Raw genomic sequence first — 23,601 nt, forward strand, 5'->3', positions numbered from 1 at the left:
AAAAAACAATTGTATGTTCACTTACATCCTAATTATTAAGATGTATATTTCACATATAAAGCTACCTCGTATTGTTTTGTTATAAGTACAGCTTAACAAACCCTAAAGCAGCATTTAAGCATTTATTTAGCTTGTATTTTTATGTTTCTTTTGTCCCTCTTCTTTTAATTAAGTATTTATTATCTGCATAGTTTTGTGTGGCAGGATTACAGGGCTGTGATTTGTCTTTTACAGGTTCCTCCTGAAGACACCGCAAACCCTACAAATTCTTTCAGACTGCAGAATCTTCGGCCAGACACAGTTTATGTCATTCAGATGTCCTGCAAATATCGTAAGAACTGTGGTTACTGGAGCAACTGGAGCTCGAATGAAACTACAAGAACTGCAGAGGGTCGTGAGTATTGTGGCTACCAGTTCACATTTATAACACAAAGTGACTCGTACATAATTTGTTTTCATTACATTTCTGTCTTTAGCCAGGTGTTACAAGCTATGAAATGTTTTCCACTTCACCTTACAGTGGTTCTAACAGATCTTGATATTTTATTTTGTATACAAAGAAGTCACAATTTATTTCCTCTCTCGACTGCATGTGCTATCTGGCCAGTGCCAACCTTTGTGCAGCCACGGTCGATCTTTAAAAGTCAGAATGGTTAAAAGAAAACTTGTTGATACCACCCACGTACAGAGGTGTGAGTGTGTCAGACGTGCTGTGAAGACTTCCTGTTCTTTCTTTCTTTTTTCTGTTTGCTCCAGAACCTTCAAGTAAACCAGATTTATGGAAAATTGTTGATAGTGGCATGAATGAACAAGAAGTGCAACTCATTTCTAAGGTAAACTTTTATATCTCATTGACTGAATATTGGCAGAATAGTATTATTATTACAGTTAGTGAAACATGAAAACACTAAACTTTTTCTTAACATGTTTTAAGCAGGAGGCTGCTTTAGGATTTTTCAGTGGCTACTGCTGATAACAAATATTAGAACAGACAAAAGCCAAATTATTTGTTTCTTTTGTGTCTATGAATATAACGTTTTATTATCCGGTGTATTTATGAACACACTGGCTCAGAAAGACATGGCTCAGTATCACTCATATTTTAACGGTGACAGCTGTCAATGTTTGCTTAACAATACAAGAAGAGAAAAGCTCTGAAAGTAGCACCGTTTTGATTTCTCTACATTACAAAGAAGTCAAAACGGTCTTTATTGTCCTTATGCTTATAATAATTCACAGTAATATCACATAGTAGCATCATTTTGAAGCCAAGTTAGAACTAGCAACATTTATTTTTAAATTAGCTTACAAACATTATTTAAAACAACAGTTTAATTAAATAAATGAAAATAGTGACCTACATTGATTGTCATGTAGACCTAAACCCTCAAATAGCTCAAACTATGTACAGCAATTGTTTTTTTGTTTTTTTAATACACTTTGTAGTTTCCTACTTCTTGAATTGGTAACAGTATTTGATTGTTCTCTCTCAGGATCCTGAACTTGCCAATGGGAAAATAACGTCATTTGTTATGAAATTTAAAAGCTTGAAGAATGACAGTTGGGCTGTAGAAAGTATCCCAGTCAACTCAGACAGCAGATCTAACACGAGGAGCATACATCGGCTAAAAAGGATTTCCTTTGGTGGGAAACAGTTTGCATTTGTGTGCGTTGCTGCCATCAATTCTGTGGGGGCGTCTCCTGAGGCGTGCTTGGCTATCTTCTCAAAACCCCTTGGTAGGTGACTCTGGTAACTCTTGAGGTTTAGGCTGCACTCTTAAACACTTTTAAAAAGTAAAATTTAAGCCAGAGTACGTATTTACTCACAGCAGTATAAACACATTCACATTGTTTTAAGCACATCTTCAGTGGGATTGCAAAAAAGTCTTAATTGAGAAAATTAGAACACATTAAGTATTAAAGGTGAAAAGAATAAAAACTTCCACTTTGAAAAAGTTTTGATGAAAATAGATGTAACTCCTTGAGCTCAGGACTTTTTGAATTAGAAATGGGACACATTAGGTCTGTACAGCGTACCATCAATGATGTGATGTCACTTGTTTGGTTTAGGGTAACATTAGTTTTTGTTTTCTCATTACAGATCGTGTACCAATTAAAGACATGATTGTTTTGCCTCATAATGGTCAGCTGTTTGTAGAATGGAAACACGATGCCCCAGCTGTGTCCGAGTATGTCATCGAATGGGTCAGCGATGGGAAAATAGACTGGCAGAGAGAAAATAAAACCACTAGACAGACTGTAATTAAAGGTAATGTTTTTGTTCTTATGAGTTAGAGCGTACTAATATTCTCTTTAATAATGTGATATTTTATCATCTCTTACAGTTTGTGTTTATCTGAGCAAACAGAGTCTGTCTTTTGTCAGAAGTAGTATATTTGGTTGTGCTCATTCACCAAAAATAACTAAAAAGCACCCCATGTTTGAATGTGTGTGTAGTATGGACAGCCCATGTCTGGTGCAGAAATCATTCAGCTTAGTGCACTTTTGCTGCAGTCTTTCTGAAACGACTGTAATATACAGTAGGTAGAAATAAACAAACCTTTCTAAAAATCTTAAATGCATTAAACTTCTTCTGCATTTTGGAGAGTTCACAAACTTTGGATGCCCATACTCAAAAATAGTTGTTTGTTGCTCAAAAACTATCAACCCTGTATTTATTAAAACTGTTACCTCTTGTATTCATTGTCAAATCCAGGGGCCCTTGAGCACTTTATTTGCTATAATGTGTCTGTTTATCCAATATACTCGGGATGGATCGGAAAACCAGCCAGTAAAGAAGCCTTTTTGGTGCAAGGAGGTAAGACATCTTCAGTGAATGAAGCAACAGTTTATTATTTTTTTTCTTCTCAGAGGTCTGTTTATGTCACTTACTTTTATCTATTACCGTAATTCCCTGACTACAGAACACACCTGTCTCTAAACCGCACATACTAAATATAAGATAAATCATAATTTTGTACTTAAAGATGCTCTGGTTATTCAACCGCGGACCTCCACCTTTTCGTTGTCAGGAACTGTGCCCAGCCAGCTCCTGCAGTGTGCAGCTTTCTTGTTGTAGTACCAGAATCAGCCACCGGATGGCGCTTCACAGAATCTAGCTTGTTTTCAAACAAGTTCAGACTGCATGATCGTCAGAAGTCTTCACGAAGCTTTGCTGTCTGACTCATGGTTAAATCCATTCAACCTACAAAATGAACACTATCTAAGCATAATCACTGGACAGAACAGTGCCAAACTCCTACGTAACCAAAATTATTTAAAAACTATTTACTGGTAAATATTACCCAGAAGTCTTATCAAGGGCACGTGACCAAAAGTCAAATAGTACCAGTAAAATACGGTAAATATTCATTAAATTAGTGCCATTGATTTTTATTGTTGACAGTATTGGTAACAACAGCTGTTTTTAAATGTACTTATAAATGATCTTGTATTATCTTAAATAAATTTGACGTGATTTCTCCTTAGCACTGCTCATATGAGCAGGAGGGAGGAAGGGAGCAGCCCCTCCCTCCCCTTGTCTCCATCGCTCAGTTTCATGTGTCAGATGAGCTTAAATGAGATACTGGTATTTAAACACATATTTACTGTACGCAGATTAAAAAAAAAAACTTATTTAAATATGTACCAGTCTTCACCAACTGACTGCTTGAAAAATAAATCTGATTTGACTTCTCCTTCGCTGTGCTCACATGAGGGGGAGGAAATGGGAAGAGCCCCTCCTGTTGTCTCTGCTGCGTTTAATGTGTTCGAATGTGAGCTTAAAATGAGATCCCGGTATGTAAACACATATTTACCGTACACAGAAAGATTTTGAAAACTTTTATTAAAATATGTACAGACTTGACTGCTTAGACGACTTCCACTCAGCAGAGCCACGTCGTGATCCGGGGTGGGGGGGCTTTAACACGGCAAAAAAAAAAAGTACAGTCAACCAAAAGTCTCTCATCTCTGTTTTTCGTCCTCCTGTGCACTGAAACCATCAAAGTCCTGTTTTTCGGTGTCAGAATTGAAGAGGTATTTTATTGGTCATTAAGGTTAGACTGTGACAGAGTGGGTGGAGTTATGGGTAGGAAATCTAAAATTGAGGGAGAGGCTCTGGGTCTGATCTGATTACCTGAGGGCATTCACTCTGTGTTTAACAAAAGCCTGCCCCCAAGAGAGGTGGGCGCTGGGTGGCCGAACGGCCCCCCAGCTCTGTCAAAGGAAAAATGTTAGTCAGCAGCAGGAAGCTGCCGAGAAACTGCAGGAAGTGTCAAAATAAAATGGAAATTATTAAAATTATGAAAAAAATACATAAACAAGACTCCTGCATATAAACCGCAGGGTACAAAGTGTGAGCAAAAAGTAGCAACTTATACACAGACAATTACGGTAATTTGAAATCTGTACTACTTCAGTGTTTTGCATTTTGTATTGGGATGGCTTAAACTAAATCTGAGTAAATATGCTGTGGACTTGCTTACCTGTAACAAAAATCCTTCAGTTGTGCTGTCACAATGTTTATATTTGAAGTGGGAATTCGTTTAAGACAAATGTTAACTCTGTAAAACCATGTTTACGTGAGAGCAAAAAAATCCATGTTGTATTGTTCTGCATTTATCACTCATTAAGCTACTTAAGTGATTTTTCTTTTTCAGTCTTTGTGGTTGTAGTTATTTTCTTTCCTTACTGATGTTTTGTTTTGTCTAATACCTGCTTTATGATTATTTACATATAACTCGTTGATTTCCTCAAACTTCTTCACTCTTGAATCAATGGGATGCTTTTATTGGGAAGAGTTAGGAGGAAATGTTATGACTGTTTCACAGATTAAGCAGATCAGTGAGTGGTTTGACTTGAACAGATTGTTTTCACAACCTTTAAGTACTCGCTGACCACAACTGAAAATCCATAACCAGTGTGGTGTTTTGATTGGATTTCAGTTTTCAAGTTGCAGAGAGATGGTTCCAAGGGGATTTTTGTTTTTAATTTAGTGCGTCTGTGTTTACTTTAAGTGAATGATCAGCTAACATGTTGTTTTGGCTGCAGCTCCACTACAGGGCCCGTCCATCAACAAGAGCAGCCCAGGATATGATCGAGTTGAGCTGGTGTGGGATGAGATTCCACTGCCTCTGAGACGGGGCTTCATCAAAAACTACACTATATTGTATAAAAATGAGAAAGGCACACGGTGTAAGTAACTGTTGCAAGTATAGTTAGAGGAGTTGTTTATTTTTAATAAGTGTCCACTTTGTTGCAATTTGCTGTAGAGATGTTTCGATTGAAGATGTTTAAACAAATTCTGGCTGGACTGGAAAACTGCACATCTACTGAAAACGCATCAGACAGAATGAATGTTTCACAAAGAGCTCCAAAGTTTAAATCATTTCCAGCATTGTAAATGATTTTTATTTAAAGGATCGGTTTTGTTCATTGGAAAGTGACTAAACAAAACAGGCAATTTGTAACCATTTGCACAAAAAAATAAAATTTTTGAAGTTTTTTAAATTGCAGATCTCAAAAAATGAACTGTTGGAATAAAAATTAATAATTAGCTTTAGTGGAGGTTGAAATGGAAAACTATAAATTGCACTGACGCATGCACTTAACATCTAAATCCTTATTGTCTTTTTGGAGCTTCTTATGCCTCATGCTTTCTACAGATACTACAAATAGTTGACTGTCTTTCTTTATCAATAAAAACTTGTGTAACAAAAACATCCTGTGCTAGGAAGATGTTTTTTTTTTTTTTTTAAACCATAGTGCATATGACTGGAAAAACCGTTTTTAGTCATCTGCCTGCATCTAGTTAGGCCAGTCAAAAGCAAACTCATAGGAGTAATCAGTGCAGCTCTAGAATACAGGAGAGATTGTTTAAACTGGGTTTCATCTGCCAGACTAAGTTGTTGGTTTTTCTTGTGCTCCCCTGCAGCTGTAACAGTCCCATCTAACACCACCTCCCACACCCTGAAGCCACTGGTGGGCAACACCAAGTATGATGTGTGGATCAAAGCTTCAACCATCAGTGGTTCAGCAGAGAGCGCTCGTCACTCATTCACCACTCTAAAATATGGTCAGTCCATGACTCCATATACAGTCCTTTGAAAATATTGTGCATGCATAAGTACTTTTTTTTTCTGAAGCATGTCATTAAAACAAGTACTGCCAGTTTGTCCAATGTTTTGCATCTTTAAATTATTAGACATTTCATATTAATCAAATGACCCAGGCCACTAAAATATCCATCACATAACTATCTATTTATGTTTAGAATAAGGTCAGGAGCCTGTTGTATAAAGCAGCTCTAAAATATCTGTATGTTTTCAGTTCTTCTGTGTTAAATGACCCCAGCAACTGAATTACACAGTAATACACTACACTTGACAAAGCCTTAACTTTCTAAATGTTGTAGGGTTTATATGTTTAATCAGGAGTGTTGTCTTAAGTATTTGTTAGAATTAACAGCAGAATATGTTTTGAACTTGTATTAAACAATTCTGCCATAGTAGAGTTGTAAATGGTGTTACATCTGTCCCATTTTCCTCCCAGCACCAGGAATGGTTGAGGGCATTGTGGTCGGAGTGAGCATTGGTTTTCTGTTTCTGGTTCTCGTGACCGTCGTGCTCTGTCTCTACAAAAAGGATGTGTAAGTTACCGTTTTAAGTGTGGCTGTATGTACCAAGGTCAAAAGTTGCATCTTGTTTCCTGAACTAGTTTGAACATATCGATCGAAGATTTATTATAAATGTAAAAGTGTGTTCTAACGTTCTGCTCAGCTGGTAGCTCTATAATGTCCACTGTTTCTCTTTTACAGCATCAAGGAGAACTTCTGGCCTCAGATTCCTAACCCTGGTGAGAGCACCATTGGAAACTGGACTCCAGATTATCCCTTGAAGGTAAACATTAACAGCCATTTATAAATCTTTGATGGTGACTGAATGCCTTGAGTTGGAGAGGAACTGTACCATGCAGGGCAGCCGACACAGAAAAGAGGAGGCGTTGAAGGACTCTCTGTTCTTCTTGATACCAGTTTTAGATTTGAAGATGCAATTTTAGCATTTTTATTTTGCATTCAAATAAAACAAGGACACTGAGTGTGAATAGGTAGGTCAATTTTTAATCTTGTTTTTACCTTGATTTGATTCAGTTGAACTCGTTTTCCTCCACAGGCAGAGACTCCAAAGGAGAACTGTTTATCTGGTGTCTGTGTGCTTGATGAGGATGAGCTGAAGCATGGCTTTGAGGAGGACAAGACCAGCCTTTCTCTGAAGAAGGACAAATATCTTTCTGAGGAGCACAGCAGTGGCATTGGCGGCTCCTCTTGCATGTCCTCGCCTCGCCAGAGTGTGTCTGACAGTGATGAGGGCGCCGACATGGCCGACACCACCGCCAGCACTGTTCAGTATTCCTCGGTTGTGGCTTCCAGCGGTTACAAGGGTCAGACCCCCAACTTGCAACCGCAGCATTCCATTTTTTCTCGGTCAGAGTCCACGCAGCCACTGCTGGACTCTGAAGAGAACCCGGACATGTTGGTGCAAGAGGGTGGCAGACACTTCCAGATGCGCTTCACTCACAGCTCAGAGAACCAAGAAACAACCAACCCACATGACTTCAAGCAGATGGAATTGGACCAGCAGGACTTTTGCCCAATTGAAGAGGACACTGAGTGGACGATGCCGTCAGAGAACCAGTCGGCTGATGTCGAACCAGGATCTGTGTCCAGCTACATGCCTCAGTTGAATGGTTACAGACCTCAGTAAGAACGTATTCTAAAGCTGTGTTTCCATCGATGAGTGCGACTCCACTCGGCTCTCGTCTTATCGGTTCTTCTCAAGTGGAGGTGATTTGCCACTGTGACTTGTTTCCTGGCTCTCTGGCTGGGATCATCACTGCAAACTGGGCGGTGTCATAACAGGTCATTGTGTTCGAGCCACTCTGTCCATTGTGGTCCTCAATCGGACTTCAGTTTCTTTAGCTTTTCCAGGCACTGCTTATAAGACCAGACGTAGCCATGCTGCACCATTATCTCCAATATCTCTCTGTAAATGTGCTCATTTCTTGTCCATCAACACGAGGAGGGTTCAGATGTACACTGCCTGGCCCCCAAAAAAGTTGCCACCTGGATTTAACTGAAACGTTTGGTGAAATCAAATGGAAGAAATACAACAGGAGCCATGTTTAATAGTGAAAGTAAGAACAGTTTCACACGCACAATGTGAAGGGAACTTAAGGGATTGGGACTGAACAGCTGTGTAACCTAAAAAACACACTAATCAGTGAGGCTAACAGGGGGAAAAAGCTTCAATTTGCTAGGGATCATAAAGATTGGACTCTGGAGCAATGGAAGAAGGTCGTGGTCTGATGAGTCCAGATTGACCCTGTTCCAGAGTGATGGGTGCATCAGGGTAAGAAGAGAGGCAGGTGAAGTGATGCACCCATCATGCCTAGTGTCTAGTCATCAATGCAAGATCTTGGTGAAAAATTAATGCAACACTGGATGGAAATGGATCTTGTGACATTGCAGGGGCTTATTGAAACAACGCCACAGTGAATGCACGATGTAGTCAAAGCTAAAGGTGGTCTAACAAAATATTAGTGTGTGGCCTTTTTTTTATTTATTTTTTTTTTGGTGGGGACTTTTTTTTGGCCAGGCAGTGTAGTTTGCAGTTTTGTTGGGCGGGTCATCCAGTGATGTAGCTCTGGTGTCTACTTGCATCAATATAATCACCTCGGAGCAGTCCACTTGGAACCTCAAACAAGATGGCCCCATAACCCGGGCTGAGTGGGGGTGGGTACCAACAGTGAGTGGACTCAACTGGTACAGTGTGGTGCAGAACCGATAAGAGTTGAGACGGTGGCAAAGCGCCATATCTGTGCCTTCCCTGTAACTTTTCAAGCCTTTCATGCAGTGACAAAGACATGACTGACAAGTATTTTTCACCTGAACAGGTCGACGTTGCCCAGGACACTTTAACCTCTTGTAATGTGCGACAAGATTTAGATTTTGGAGTAGGCCGTCCACTTCCGTAGAACAATAGCTTAGACTGCCAGTCCTCCACTTGCTGTGAAATTTCTTGTAAATTTGCGAGCGCAAAAGAACCGTAGTTATACAAAACACTAGAGGGTGCACTGGTCATGTGACCTTATGATTCACTGCAGCAACAGCAGCCATTACCAAAGCTGTCAAACGTCAGACGTTTTGACTAAAAGCTCTGAGTAGGCTGTCCATGTAAAAAACGTTTAAAAATAAATGTAATAATATTAGAATGTATATCAAAACATAACGCCAGAATGCTGTGTGTGCTACGGATGTTAGCAGAAGAGAAAATGGAAAACGTCTCCTTTCACATGTCAGCAGATTTGATCTTATTTACCTCGGAGTGAACGTGATCCGACCAGAATTGAAACTAATAATATAATTGTTTAAAAGTAGCCCTTAAATCTGATATAATGGCTGTTAATTATTGAACGTAGATGTTAGTTTCTGTGGCAGATATTGCTATGCTGTACAGGCTTTAGTACAAATTATTAAATAGTACAAGCTGGTATTTCCTCTGGTTGTTTTAATATTTACAATAATATATCAATTTTTAACGTATAAATTAGACGCTGATCCCTGCTATTATTTTATATATTGCTATTAGCTGCAAGTAGCAGAGCCTACATAAACACAGTTAACGTTAAAACGTTCAAATTCATCAACTAGTTGAGGTCATAATTATTCAAGCAGCTAAAAAGTCTTTACAGTAATTATTGACTGACTTCAGGTCCAGTTTAGATCATCATTAATTAGACCCAATATAGATTTTCCTTCTAGAACATGTAATTTGTGCCACGGGTCCAGCTGCTGTTAATGAAACAGATGTGTTGTCAGCTGCCCGTTTCTACCTTTGCTTCTCCGTGATGTCACAAATGTAAACGATGGGCAGAGTGCACTCTAGTGTTTTATATAACTTTATGAAAAGTACTGATACAAGTTGTCATCTCACAGCTGTCATTTGAAGAAAAGTTTTCGGTGCAACATTTTGACGAACTCGCCCTGAAAATGGACTAAAACTCTTCTGACCTGCAGCTGTTTGGAGAAAAATCTCTTCTGATGGCGGCTTTAGTTTTTACTGCGCTCATCAGTGTGCCGTTGTGTGAGGACCTTCAAAACTCAGTCTGTTCCCGTTGTAATTTTATATTTACGTTTTGTTGTTTTTGCCACAACGTTTTATGCAGCTGCTTCAAAGAAAACCCAATATTTTTCTAAGTTTTTTTTTTTCCTTCACGTGCAACCACTTCCAAATGAAAATCTTTCAATTTTTGAAAAGGTGATGTGATGGTGCAAACCTTTTTTTAATATATATATATATATATATATATATATATATATAAAGTAACCAAGCATATTCAGAATATCGTCACATCAATAACCACAGGAAAGTGACACAGCTGTGTAGGTTGTGACATATCGGACAGAAACGATTGTATAAAAATAATATTTCTAGGTGCGAACAAGCCCAACACTAAATGTAGCTGTGACTGTGTTCAAGTGACAAACTGCCTGTCCCAAAGGTGAAGCAGAGCACGGACAGGTGTTCCGCAGGGCATGTCTGATCGTTGGAGGCAGCGTGCATCTTCCACCAACTCCTTCAGATGGGTCCATTTAACCAAACTGGTCCAGCTTTGGCACAGAGGATGGTGACAGCCAGTTTGTCACCTCACATGGAGAATATTTGTTCTGTTACTTTGTTTATAAAGTTTTAACACAAGCTAGTTTATTGACAAAATTAGCGTGTGGTGCACATGGACAAACATTAGTGAACACAACGACTGACAAATAAAAACAGTTGGTAAATAAAATGGAAGGCGAAGCGGTGATGCAGGATTATCACAAACAGCCTCACTTCAGTTTTCTTGTTTTATTTTTTAAATTTAAATTCTGCTCTCCGGTGGTAACTCTACCTGATGACTGGAGGCAGAAAATATTTACATTTTCAGTTTCATCGAGCCCCAATTCACAACTAACGTCCTCTCAGGGCTCTAATGCAAACAGCAGCAAGCCTCGGTTATATCGAGTTACATCGGTTCAGCTCCGTTAAAATATGAGACGGATTCAGAATATTACAAGTGACCAATGAGTGAGGTGCTTTCAGTCTGAGGAAACGTGCAGAGTGCGTCAGCCTCATCCTGAGCGTGCACAGAGCGACTGGAGAGGACCAGCTTCCTGTTGAGGCTTGAAACCTCCAGCAGAACCAGCTCAGGTTTGAGAGGACAGAGAAAAGACTGAAGCATCAGAGGGCTGAAAACCTCAAGGCTACAGTGAAAACTGCATTGATTTTATAACGTTTCACTTGTTCCTTTAACTTTTTGGGAACTTTAGAACCTTATTCAGACAAACCCGTTCTAATGTTTGAACACTTTTGTTATGCTTGACATCGTGCAACATTCCTTTATGTTCCAACACGTAGTTGTATTTCAGAGCAAAGCTTCAGTTTGTGTTAGCCGACGCCTGCACGACCCGCAGCTTACCAAGAGACTTTGCCGACAGCAACATCGGCTTAAACGGCTTCACTTCCTGCTTCTGTGGACTTTTTGTGCTCGTTTGTGGACACCTGCCAGCTCTGGAGGATCGTTACGGTTTATGAAACGAGCATTATCGTTTAAGGCGTGGACAGATGTTCTGCGGGGCGTGAAGTGTGTTTTCTGCTTAAATATTTGCTCTGCAACACGAATGTCATAAAGTTAATCTAAAAGCTGACACGTACCGTGTACATTCAATAAAGTTTAAACTTTAGAAGGTCCGTGTCTTTATTTGATATACAGTTACATGGATCACTGCTTTTTAAATGTGAAGATTTCTTTGGTTTTGTTGCAGAACAGCCTCAGAAAAATCTAGTTTTGTAGAAAAAAAAAAAATCGGGCAACTTTCCTTTTAACAGTTTTACCATTCTGTGTTTCTCAGAAATGAATAGTTGCATTTGATGGCAAATTGGGTTGAATAGACAATGATGGAAGTTATTTAAAACAAATGGGTTCAAATTTAAAAGTGCAAATGTTACAAATTAAACCCTCTTGGCTGTATTTGAGTTTATTTAGGAGCCTCATGTTTGGCATTAGTCTGAAGCATTCACTTTATTGGGATTCGTTTTTCTTGCGCTTGTTTTTCAGCGTCTTTCTCGTTCTACAATTTTTGTTCTATTTCAACAATTCATATATCAAAAAAATATTCAGCTCTTTCAGGACAATCCTGCTATGGCTTTTGGTATTAGTGCAACTTTAGCGTTTTGAAATATTTAGCCTTTTTTGCCATTTTTTTCTCCTAGGAAATTAAATGAGCTCATTTTACATCCTTCACATCTTTAGGTCTGTTTACAGCCTTTTACTGCTCCTTTCACGTTTTGTTCTGCTTCAGCTTCTTTGTGCAAATTTAAACTTTTTTCAGCTACTTTCAGCTGATTTAAGCTGTTTTGTGCTCCTTTCAGATTATTTTTACTAACTACATGCTTCTAACTTGTTTCTGATAATTTCAGCTTGTTACTCTCAGCTTATTTTTGCAAGTTTCAGCTATTTATGCTATTTCAGCTACTATTTAGCTGTTTTATGCTAATTTTAGCTTTTTCAGCTAATTTCACATTTTTCGAGGTCATTTCAGCACTTTCCACTTCCTTCTGGTGGTTTAATTCTGCCTTTTCAGCTACTTTTCAGCTATTTTTTGTTAATTTCAGCCTTTTTAGCTAATTTACTGTGTTCATTTCTGCTTATTTAACCCCAATTCAGCAACTATGTGTTCTTCCTGCTTTCTTCTACTAACTTAGGCTTGTTCTTTCATTTCAGCTATACATTTCAGCAAGTTTTTAGCTAATTTCAGCTGTTTTTCATCAAGTTCTTCAGTAATAAGCATTCACACTGCATTTTCAGTTATCAGTTACTGTTGCTGCAGTCCTGGCTCCAATTGTTGGATTTGACCTAACAACCTGGAAACCCCAAATCCTTAAGGACAATTAGACTTTTTTTCTTCTTAATTATTTAAACAATAAGATGGCAGCAGCAGAATTAGAATAGTTCATAGCTATAAACCAAAAAAGATCTGATCTGATAAATCAGCAGATGCTTTTCTCGCAAAATTTAGTGTCCTTGTAGAAAGTACCACCTGTGGCGCAAACTAAATCTTTACCTGGAACAAATGTGTAATACATGGTATTTATTTAAATAAAGATGAATATTTGTCCAAAACACTGAATAAAGTATTCGATTTATCGAGTAAAGTGTGATGAAAGTTTCTCAAAATGAAGCCACGATCATTGAATAAAGAACATTTTCCACTGTGCTTCATAAAAGGACATTTTTTTTTTACTATAATTGTTACAGAAGACAACGGTCATAAAATGTGTCACATCAATTTACACATTTTATGAGCTATTTCAATCATTCATATCAAAGCATTCAGCGTTTTTAGGACGGTGACTTGATATTTGTGCAGTTGTTACTTTTTAAAACATTTAGTTTGTTCAGCCATGTTTTTCTCATTGAAAATGAATGCAGCTCTCCACCTTCAATCATTTGAGCTGTTTAAAACCTTTTATTGTTAATTTCAGCTTTTTTCAGCTCCTTTCTGCTAAATTCAGCTTTTTTTCCTGTTTTTCCTGCAACTTTAAGGCATTTTTTGTTTTATTTTAGCTTTTTTGTGCTTGCTTTATTATTATTATCATTTTTGTTAATTTCCACCTTTTGTACTTCCTGTTGATTGATTCAATGTTTTATGCTCCTTTCAGTTTTTTGTTTTAGCTGCAGGTTATTTCTTCTGCTCCATTCAGCCTTTTCTAGACATTTCAGCTGTTTTTCTTCAGCTTTCAGCAAAGGTCAGCTGACCAACTTCAGCTGCAGTGGCAGTTTAGCCATGAAACCTTTTCAGCTGATTTCAGCTTCTTCAGCAGCTTTCAGCTAAAATCGTGCAGTAAACATTCACACCGCATTTTCTCAGGAAAGGACATTTATCTAGTTGTATTTGAGCTGTCACTTCTTTTTAAGCACCGTCTGTGCAGTTCAGCCAAGGATTTGGGGGTTGCAAGTCTCATGTTCCAAAAAGACCTGGATGATGCTGTTTTGTCAACTCGGTGATGTCTTGCTGTCGGAAACAGACGCACCATTTGATTTTAACACATGTCCTGAAATGTTCCAGTCATTGTTCAGGTCCAGACTCTGTGCTGAACCTGCTGACGGAGTGACTGCGGGTCTGGAGCGCGCAGTTCCCGCAGTCCTCCACCGTGAGTGCGCGGCGGTGTTCGGGAGGAGCCGCAGTGAGCGCAGCCGCTGCTGACGTCGCGTCTCTCCAGCAGAGGGCTTCTCAGGACGGGGAGGGGGGGTGAACGAGTTCATCGAGTTCATCCTCACAGCTCGGGTCTCCTGCTTCCCAGCTGTACACCAGGGCTGCGGCACAATCAGCTGAGGAACATGGAAGGAGCCCGCAGCTGACCGGTCCCGCATCCTCAAGGAAGGATGACTCCTGCAGCCATTTTCAGGTAAACCTGCTCCGGCCCAGCTGGAGGAGTGAATGTGTGAGCCTGGTGATTATTATTATTGCCCCCCCACCCCTGGAATGGAGGAAACTCTTTGTCCTGTGCAGCAAACCAGAGGAATATAAATGATGATGGCTGATGGATGCTGCAGGGGGGTGGACAGAGGCAGGGGAAAGATGGTGTCCGAGTCCCAGCCGAGACACGGGTACCCTCAGCAGCAGTACATGCAGCAGCAGCAGCAGCAGCAGCAGCAGAATGACATTCAGGAGCTGGCCTCCAAACGCGTCGACATCCAGAAGAAGCGCTTCTACCTGGACGTGAAGCAGAGCGTGCGCGGCCGCTTCCTCAAGATCGCCGAGGTGTGGATCGGGAGAGGCCGCCACGACAACATCCGGAAGAGCAAGCTGACGCTGTCCATGTCCACGGCCCCGGCTCTGCGCTACTGCCTGGGGGACTTCATCGACTACTACGCCCGGATCGGGCTGCGGGGGGCCCCGGGCCCGGCGCCTCATCCGGCCGAGGAGCACGGCAGCAACGGGCAGGTGCGCGGCGGGCACGACGCGCGCAGGAAAGCGCGGGAGCAGCAGTCTCCCGCCGGCTCCGTGGGCTCCGACGAGCATGCCCACCGCGTCCTGAAGAGCGAGTTCATCGAGCGGGACAACAGGAAGTACTTCCTGGACCTGAAGGAGAACCAGAGAGGCCGGTTCCTGCGCATACGGCAGACTGTGAGCAAGGGCCACGGCACCATGGGCTACTACGGCCAGGGCATCGAGCAGACCATCGTGCTGCCCGCGCAGGGGCTCATCGAGTTCAGGGACGCCCTGTCGCAGCTCATCGAAGACTACGGAGACGAGGACGCGCTGGACGAGGAGCGCGCGGGCTCCAGGAGCCGGCTGGACAGCCCCGAGCTGCCGGAGGCGGCGTCGTTCCGCGTGGACAACAAGCGCTTTTACTTCGACGTGGGCTCCAACCGCTACGGCGTGTTCCTGAAGATCAGCGAGGTGCGCCAGCCCTACAGGAACACCATCACCGTGCCCCTGAAGGCGTGGGCGCGCTTCGGGGAGAACTTCATGCGCTACGAGGAGGAGATGCGGCGCATCTTCTCGTGCCACAAGGAGAAGAGGACAGAGGCTCGACAGGACAGCCTGGAGCACGAGGACTGACCTGTCCGCACGTGACAAGGCTCCAACACGCACGTGCCACAACCGCATTGATTAGTGGGCTTGAATTGCCAAGGGCTGGTAAACTTCCACTCGTACCCTGCCAAGAAGTGATTCATCCATAGCCTTATCAAACCAACATCTGTTCATCTCCAGTGCTGCTTCATGCACTTTAGCCAGGACCCGGTCCTAGTGGGGCTTCTTTTTTTTTAAACCAAACCCTGGCCTTATGAAAATTAAAGAGTGCGCTGTTTCAAAAAGCTCCTAACAAAGAGGTGACCTGCTTGGTGATGTGCAAACCTGCAGCTGCAGCGAGTCACTGGAGAGATACATGGGAAACATAATATTTGATCTCTTATTTAGTTTTGAATCCAAAATCATGCCCTTGAACTTGAATTTGGTCCTGCTGGGCGTTAGGGTTAAAGAGGAGAATAAGTGCAATACACACCATGCAGGCAACAGAAAGATGTGTGTGTGTGTGTGTGTGAGGTGGGGGGTAGTACTTAGTGAACTGAATATAAAGAATAATACAAAATGACTGTGGGAAGAGATATATTGGTGTGACATGCATGCTACAAATGAAATGTTGGTGTTATGACATGCATCTTCTTTTGGTTTAGCCAGTTGAACACACAGTCCTTCACGCTGGTTTCTATCATTTTCACAAAAGGTTATTTTGATGGAACACTGGTCGCTTGTATCCTTAAAGACCTGGACCAGGTGTTTACCACGCCTCACTTGCAGTGAAGTACTCCCAAGTAACAAATCCAGCTTTCGGAAAGTAGAATTTAATATTTTTTTTAAGTGCGACTGATGAAAATAATACTCCAAAAATTGCCATCCCAACAAGGAATTAAGTGTGTATGTTGTGTCACCTGCCTCCTGTGGACAACCTGGATGTTAGGTTCCCACATTACACTGAAAACAATATATAAACTAAGTAATTTCAGTCCAGTGCAAAATGATATTGTTAGAATAAGACACATTGTCCAGATTTTCTTCTCAGCACCACGATGACCACAAAAAGGCAATTGTAGTTTTGCACCGTCACAAGAGTGCATGGAGTGGTGGCACAGTCCTTCAGGAGCCTCCTCAAGTGACACACACCACCAGTGGAGGAAGTAGATGAGTAGAAGAATGCTGCAAAATCTGAACACGTCAGCCAGCAACTAGTCACAACCAGACGTTTCCTGCACCCTCTGCAGGAAAATCACCTAACGTTCTGCTGAATATGCACGATACGACCGTTTAGCAGTTTTCAGCCGTAAAGTCACAAAAAAGGGAGCCCTTAGGAAAAGATCACCGTGTTGCATAGCTGCTAGAAGTTTAGTCTCCAAATGAATTTGAGTTAGCACAGTACTGCATGTGAAAGAAATGTTTTATAGGTTACTGGCTCTTTTTGTTTGTTTGTAGTGTTCTGGGGCCCAAGTTGAGACAACTGCATGAACCAAAATGCATTGAAAACATTTCCTTTTAAAAGGACAACTCTGCCAGATCAGGAAACTTGTGTAAGAGAGGTTTACGCTGACACTTGGCTGGATCTGTGTGTGAATTTAAACATTTGATCCTTTTTTACACAATAAACCCACAAACTGAGCGACACCTCCACACATAGTACAGACTGGCTCGGTGTGAAGCAGATACGGTTACAGCGTAAAACCACTCGAGGTGTGAATCAGAACAGCGAGAAGAAAAAGTAAATCTGCTTTTTTATTTCTTTGTTCACATTAGTGCTCTGAAATGGCCAACTTGTCTGAAACTATTAATACAATAAGTTACACTTGCTTGTGTTTATGGTCTTAGTTGACTTAAATTTATGCCTGAGGAGCCTGGTAATCTACGGACTCGTAGATAAGATTAGATTTTACAATTCTGACAGTGAGTAAAACTAATCATAGAGCTTTGTTGGGACGTGACAACTGTGCAATCTTATCTGTTTTTTTAAATTACATTTATTAATCGTCTTGTAAAGTGCTTCCTGGCACGTGATCACGGATGATTTTATCTGCGATTATGATGCAACACAGTTGCTTAAGTCACTGTGCATGTTTTTTTAGGGTGTCCACATTTGGATTAGAGAAGAAGTATTTGGAATATTCTTGTTTTCCTGACTGTAATCAGTCCGACAAAAAGCCTTCACATTATACAAGTTTCAACAAATAAGACTTTAGATGGATCTGCGACCATTTATGACGTGTTGAAGCTCTGTTAATAACAAACACTGGACTTGAAACAAAGTGATCAGACAAGATTAGAACTACAATGACACAAGATGGAAGTCTCCTTCGCTTACTTTTTTTGGGGGGGGGGGGGCAAGAAGGTGTTCTGTTGAGTTACAAATGAAAGCATTACTACACTAACACGGTTGAGTCAGGTCCTCTGGGGTTCTTTGTTGAAACGCTTCGTCTTTTATCCAGAAAACTTCTTCAGTCTGAGGAGCTGCAACAAACTCAGTCTTATAAATAGCACCGTCTCATGGTGGATCTTGCTGGTGACAGCCAAAACTATAGTTGTTCACATGATAAAGGAGGACCATCAGCCTAATGACCGATCGTGAGTGCCCTGATGGCTGTTTGCTATTCACAGGAGGGTGAGTGATACTAGCAATAACAGCATTGTAAGAGGGGGACAGTTGTGCACGGAGACCTCCGCCCCGTTTAATGATGGACAAGTTCTCTTCACAAAGATGGCTTCCTTCACTCTCTCAAACCAGCATTCCTCTCCATCAAGGATGTAGACCGCAGAGTCCTGGCCTGATGATGTTGATCTTCTGTGCTGGGCCATCCTTTTGGCCAGTGGCTGTTTAGTTTCCCCGATGTAAGACTGATCACCCTCCTGACACTGAACAGCATACACAATATTGCTGTTTGTGCCGGGGGACTGGATCTTTGGGATGAACCAGTCTTTAATGTATTTTGGGGTTTGAAAGCCACTGGGACGTTATGTTTAGAAAATAAACATCTCAGTTTCTCTGATACTCCCAATAGGGATGCACGATGTTGGATTTTTGGCCGATATGCCGATTTGTTAAAACTTATTTGGCCGATAACCAGTACCGATATTTTATATACTTTCCTTTGTCAGAACATATTCCTCTTATTTAGACTAATTGGCTGCAAAAATTGTGTAACAGCTGTAAGAGCTGGTGACATATATTCAGTAACAGCCATATGATATGATATGCACTTTAACTTATATTAAATGAAAAGTGTTAAATGTTATTTATTAGCATTGGTCACCTGCAATGCTGTCTCACTTGTGGAGGCTTGTTCCAGGTTCCTATAGCTGCAGTGTGGGATCATCTGCACTCTTGTGCATGAAGGACAGACTTTTTAAATTCAAAGTTTTTGTCTATCCATTGTGCCGTAAGACTAATCATGCTAACGGGGCTAACACGACGTCCAAATGTCTGTGGTAAAACTCACCCAAGTGCTGTCGGCTATTAGCTTCTCAATGACATCGGAAATGACGGCTTGGAACTCGAGTAAGGCTACATCAGAAAAATATCCCCGAATGGAGATAACGTAGCGAGGCTCAACGTAGTCCAACAATCTTTGGAATCTGACATCCTCAATGAAAAAAAACAACTTTCCCACCACCAACATTTTGACTTCTTCCTCTCCGTCGTGATCAGATCAGGTAGCGCACGTGACGTCATCACGTTGCGCCGGCGCTGCAGGCATCCTTGTCACTGGGTTGTCATACAAAAACAGCGCCTTTTCTATCGGTGAGTCATTTTTATGGTGTGGCCGATGTCCGATATTGAACTTTAACGCTAATACCATGCCGATAATATCGTGCATCCCTAATTCCCAACGTATGGAATGACCACTGGGTCTGGGTCTGGGTGTGCTGTCACCAGCAAACTGCTTGATCCACTATAAGAAGCTGCTGCTTATAAGACTGAGTTTGTTGCAGCTCCTCAGACTGAAGAAGTATTTAGGATTAAAAAACAAAACATTTCAACAAACAAGAACCTGTCCAAAGGACCTGACTCAACCTTGTTAGATTTATCTACCTGGATTACTGAGCATGCATCGGGACATTACTAAAACACATTTTTAAGGCAAATTGTTTATTTGGGGTGACTAAAATTCAATCTGATGATTTTTTCTAGTTTTACGTACCACTTGCCAAGTATTATATGGCCAAGACAAATGCTTGGTGTCCTGTGGATGTGGGATAGAATCACCAGAGTTGCTAATTGTGACCAGTAAATATGTCTGAAGTTACTCTGGTGTCCATAAAGCCGTGTTCAGACCTGGAAATGTAACATCGCTTTTGAGAAACTTAAATATGTAACAGATGCAACATGAGTTACGTAAAGGACCATAAAGTAATTAGAGGTTTTACAGAGCTTAGTGTCAGAGCAAAGGCACAGATGTTTTGCACCCATTCAATTTCCTCTGTAGTAAAACAGCCAACAACCTGCTGTCAGCTGTTTTCCACACTCCTCCACTGTGGACACTGTGTGAGTGGATGCACAACAGAATTCTTGTCTCCAGAAAGCTCCCAGGCTGATGTTTAATTGGCTTAAATTTGTTGACTTCGCATTTAACTCAAGGACAAAATCTTCACTGGCCTGGTTTTAACTGTGTTTATCATTTTTTAAAGTCAGCTGGTCCTTCGTTTCTGCCCAGAATGGTTTGCATCATCACTGTCTGACTAATGCAGATAAAAATATTTCGGGTGGTGAATAAAGTTGTCTGTCTGATCAGCCAAGACGGATGTTAATGCCAGGTCTGAACGGGGCTTCTTGTCTTAAACGTCTTGGTGTTGAACTTGTTCTTTGACATTCTTATTAACCCGTTATTAACTAATAGTAAAAATCAAACACTATGAGATTAATAAAGTTTCCTTTCCTTATTATAAAGTCCAGTGAAGATTGCTGACTTTGAGATAGCGGCTTGTTTTATTTTCATATAATTTCTAAAAGAGATATATATATATATATATATATATATATATCATAATGCGTATAACAAATAGCACATTTTATTAAAAAAATATAAAATTTTATTCTCTACGTGAAACTAGTTTAACGTTTATTGCCAGCGACATGGGCTTGCGAAGCTAATTCTCTTTAAAATAAAATCTTGAAGCTAAAATTTATTATAGACCAAGTATTTATAATATAGTGAGACAGTAGTGAAGGCTAAATTACACGTGTACAAAACGCACTTTAAAGAAAAGTTGCACTTTTGTTGAAATGATGTGATGTAGAGGGACCGATCATTTACGTCCATGCTTTCTGTGTAAAGTGACAATCATGAACCACAGCTTCTAAAAACGATGAGTTGCACTTAAATAACCTCCCCGCGGTCAGCGCTTTAATTATTTTATCTATTTTTTCCATTCTTTCGTCATTCTGGAGTTCAACAAATGTTCATGCATGCTTCATAATAAAGAGAGTTGTCGGACAGACGGCAGAATGAAAATGAAAATGAGCCCAGCATGTACATTCTTTAGCCATAACATTATGACCACTTGGGAAATAGCAAACTGATTATTTAGTTGTGTAGCCCCTCGCTACAAGTCACCAAGTGAAGGTTTTGTCCTGGAGTTAAACAGAACAGACAAGTATTATAAGGACTTGAGGCACTTTGATAAAGAATAGATGTCTGGTCATAGCATCTCCAGAACTGTAGCTCTCTCTAGATCTTCCCAGTCTTCAGGACTTAATGTTCTCTAGACAAAGAAACTAGTAAACAAGTGACAGGGTCTCAGGCATCATGGCTGGGTTGTATAAATCTTTTCCTGTAGGAGCACACGAAGGCACAAGGATGAACTTTGGGAGGAGAACCAGCCTGCAGTGGTAGCATGACAATGCTCTGCTTGGAACCCCTTGGTCTTGTCATTCACGTGGCTGCTACTTTGACATTTATCATCTACCTCAACAACGGTGTGTAGAAACTGTCACAAATTTTAGGACTTGTTGATGGCTTGGTGTTAAGCAGATCTTTGGTGGTCTACTGGAGTTCACTATACTTTGAGACATTCAGAATGTTTTGGTGCCAACGTTGAGACCTACAGTGGGGTAGTGGTCATAATGTTATGGTTGATTGGTGTAAAGGACTGCAAACTTGAACACTGGCTAAATTTGCGTGATGATGAACAGAAAAGGCTCCTGCTTTATGTGAAGTATGTATAATTTTGTTTAAAAAGGTAAATATTAAAGGTATCTCATGAAAGAGGATTCAGAATATAAGAAGCCCCAGGGATCTGCCCTGAGGGACATTTGTGGAATTTGTTTTTTGTATAGATGACTTTGCAATTAAATCTGCCAGCATCGATTTGAAGTAGATTAGAAGAGTTAAATTTAGATTAACTTGAATAACATTTTTCCTATTTCTCTGGGTTTATAGAGCATAAAGCCTGGCATTCAAGATTTTTTTTTCTGGTGTTCTACTAAAATAATAATAATATGATTTCAGAGAATATGATTAGATCAACTTTAAGTTTTTGATTATTCAACAGTATGTATTTTGTGTGATTATATATGGGGTTATATGATGAGCATGTACTCTGACAAGACTTTAAACAGTGGCTGTAAGAAGCTTTAGCTAGAAGTAGACACCTTGCTGACAGAAACAGCATGTGTGTGTCTTAACTTTAGAAACAATAACCCTCAACGTGACAAAAATAACCCGTAAATGATTTAAAAAAATTATTATTAAACATGAACACAAGGCTGGTGTCCAAGTTATAGATATTAAAGTATGATAATCTCTGCTCTTTCTGAATTAGTTTATTTTCCTCTTCAACTAAACCCATACACTAGAAACTCAACCAGAGAAATCATCAGAGAAGTTAAGAAAAAGATGTAAAAGTTGAATTTTAGCCATATTTTGATCACAAGATCTTACACCTGTCATAAAAAATGGCATCAGAAGTTTTGGGTTGCATCAAATGGTTAAAAAAGTCAACTTCTGGTGATCTTTGTTTTCAGTGGACAGTAATCCGAGGGCTAGAGGAGTCTGGACTTCAACATACAGCTCGATACAGATATGTACTGTTTTCAGTCCTGACGCCTTCCAGCTCCTTTATAAGTTTGTTTCTGCTTTTGGTTTTAACTCTTGTACTTTGTTTTTGAAGGTTAAAATAAGAAAAACAGCCAAAGGCAACAGAAAACTACAGATGTAAAAGGATCGTTGTTATAAATATGTATGGCGTTGTCACATCCAGAATGAAACTGAACATTTCACAGAAGTAATTATCCACGGGTTAGATGTGGACCTCAGCCTGACGACGTGTTTGTTCCTGTGTGGTTGTGCAGGTAGAGTGATGTGAATGTAGGCGTACTGAAGAAGACATTCTGCTTGTTCTGTTGTGTTTTCCTTCTGTTGTGAACTGGAAAATGTGGAACTGTAGATGTTTGGTTTTATTAAAACAATCAAAGTGAAAAATGAAAATGTGAAAAGGTATAAATTTACATAGATGTAATACACTGGTGTGTTTGATAGTCCTGTAAACTAAGACTTCTGAAACAAGGAAATGTTGTACTTTAGCACTTTCTTTAATGTGTACTCTATTCTGTCCACCTATATGTAAAGTACTGTATGAATATTCATTACTTGCCTTGTGACATTTTAAACAATGCTTCATTTAGAAATGATAACCAAGAACACAAAGATTTTAGACTGTGCATGCTAATGGTTGGGTGCCAGTATAACAGGATAACTATGATAAATGGTGCTATGTCATAATAAAGGTGCTCCTACGGACCCCAGCCAAGTGCATGCAAAGAGGATCTATAAACAAAGAAGAGAAAAAGAGAAAAGAAAATGTAGACTCTGCTGCTGTTCTCGAGTGGTGTTGCTTCCTAAAGACGTCCAAACTTTGACAAATCCAACGTTGTCTTTGTTAAAATGCAACAACCCTTCAAATTAATATTCCAACGCTGGTTTACGATCGGTGCACCCGTCTCTGCAAATATG

The 23,601-nt window shown here is 40.3% G+C and overlaps 2 protein-coding genes across 2 annotated transcripts in view; both read left to right on the forward strand.

Moving 5' to 3' along the window:
- il6st (interleukin 6 cytokine family signal transduce) overlaps positions 1–7,815 on the forward strand; it is a 35,569-nt gene extending 27,754 nt beyond the window's left edge. Inside the window, exons 7-16 of the mRNA XM_037691969.1 lie at positions 235–394; positions 757–833; positions 1,494–1,737; positions 2,102–2,269; positions 2,717–2,818; positions 5,053–5,196; positions 5,936–6,076; positions 6,553–6,649; positions 6,818–6,899; positions 7,173–7,815. Coding sequence (XP_037547897.1) covers positions 235–394; positions 757–833; positions 1,494–1,737; positions 2,102–2,269; positions 2,717–2,818; positions 5,053–5,196; positions 5,936–6,076; positions 6,553–6,649; positions 6,818–6,899; positions 7,173–7,763 — 1,806 coding nt within the window. The 3' untranslated portion in view covers positions 7,764–7,815. The remainder of the gene's footprint in view (positions 1–234; positions 395–756; positions 834–1,493; positions 1,738–2,101; positions 2,270–2,716; positions 2,819–5,052; positions 5,197–5,935; positions 6,077–6,552; positions 6,650–6,817; positions 6,900–7,172) is intronic.
- A 6,814-nt stretch (positions 7,816–14,629) lies between these two features.
- Positions 14,630–15,667, forward strand: purg (purine-rich element binding protein G). Its single transcript, XM_037692718.1, has one exon. The coding sequence runs from the start codon at positions 14,630–14,632 to the stop codon at positions 15,665–15,667; it is 1,038 nt and encodes a 345-aa protein (XP_037548646.1).
- The last annotated feature ends 7,934 nt before the right edge of the window (positions 15,668–23,601 follow it).

The sequence above is a fragment of the Nematolebias whitei genome, chromosome 18, assembly GCF_014905685.2.
Source record: "Nematolebias whitei isolate Nwh7 chromosome 18, NemWhi1, whole genome shotgun sequence".
NCBI lineage: Eukaryota > Metazoa > Chordata > Actinopteri > Cyprinodontiformes > Rivulidae > Nematolebias > Nematolebias whitei.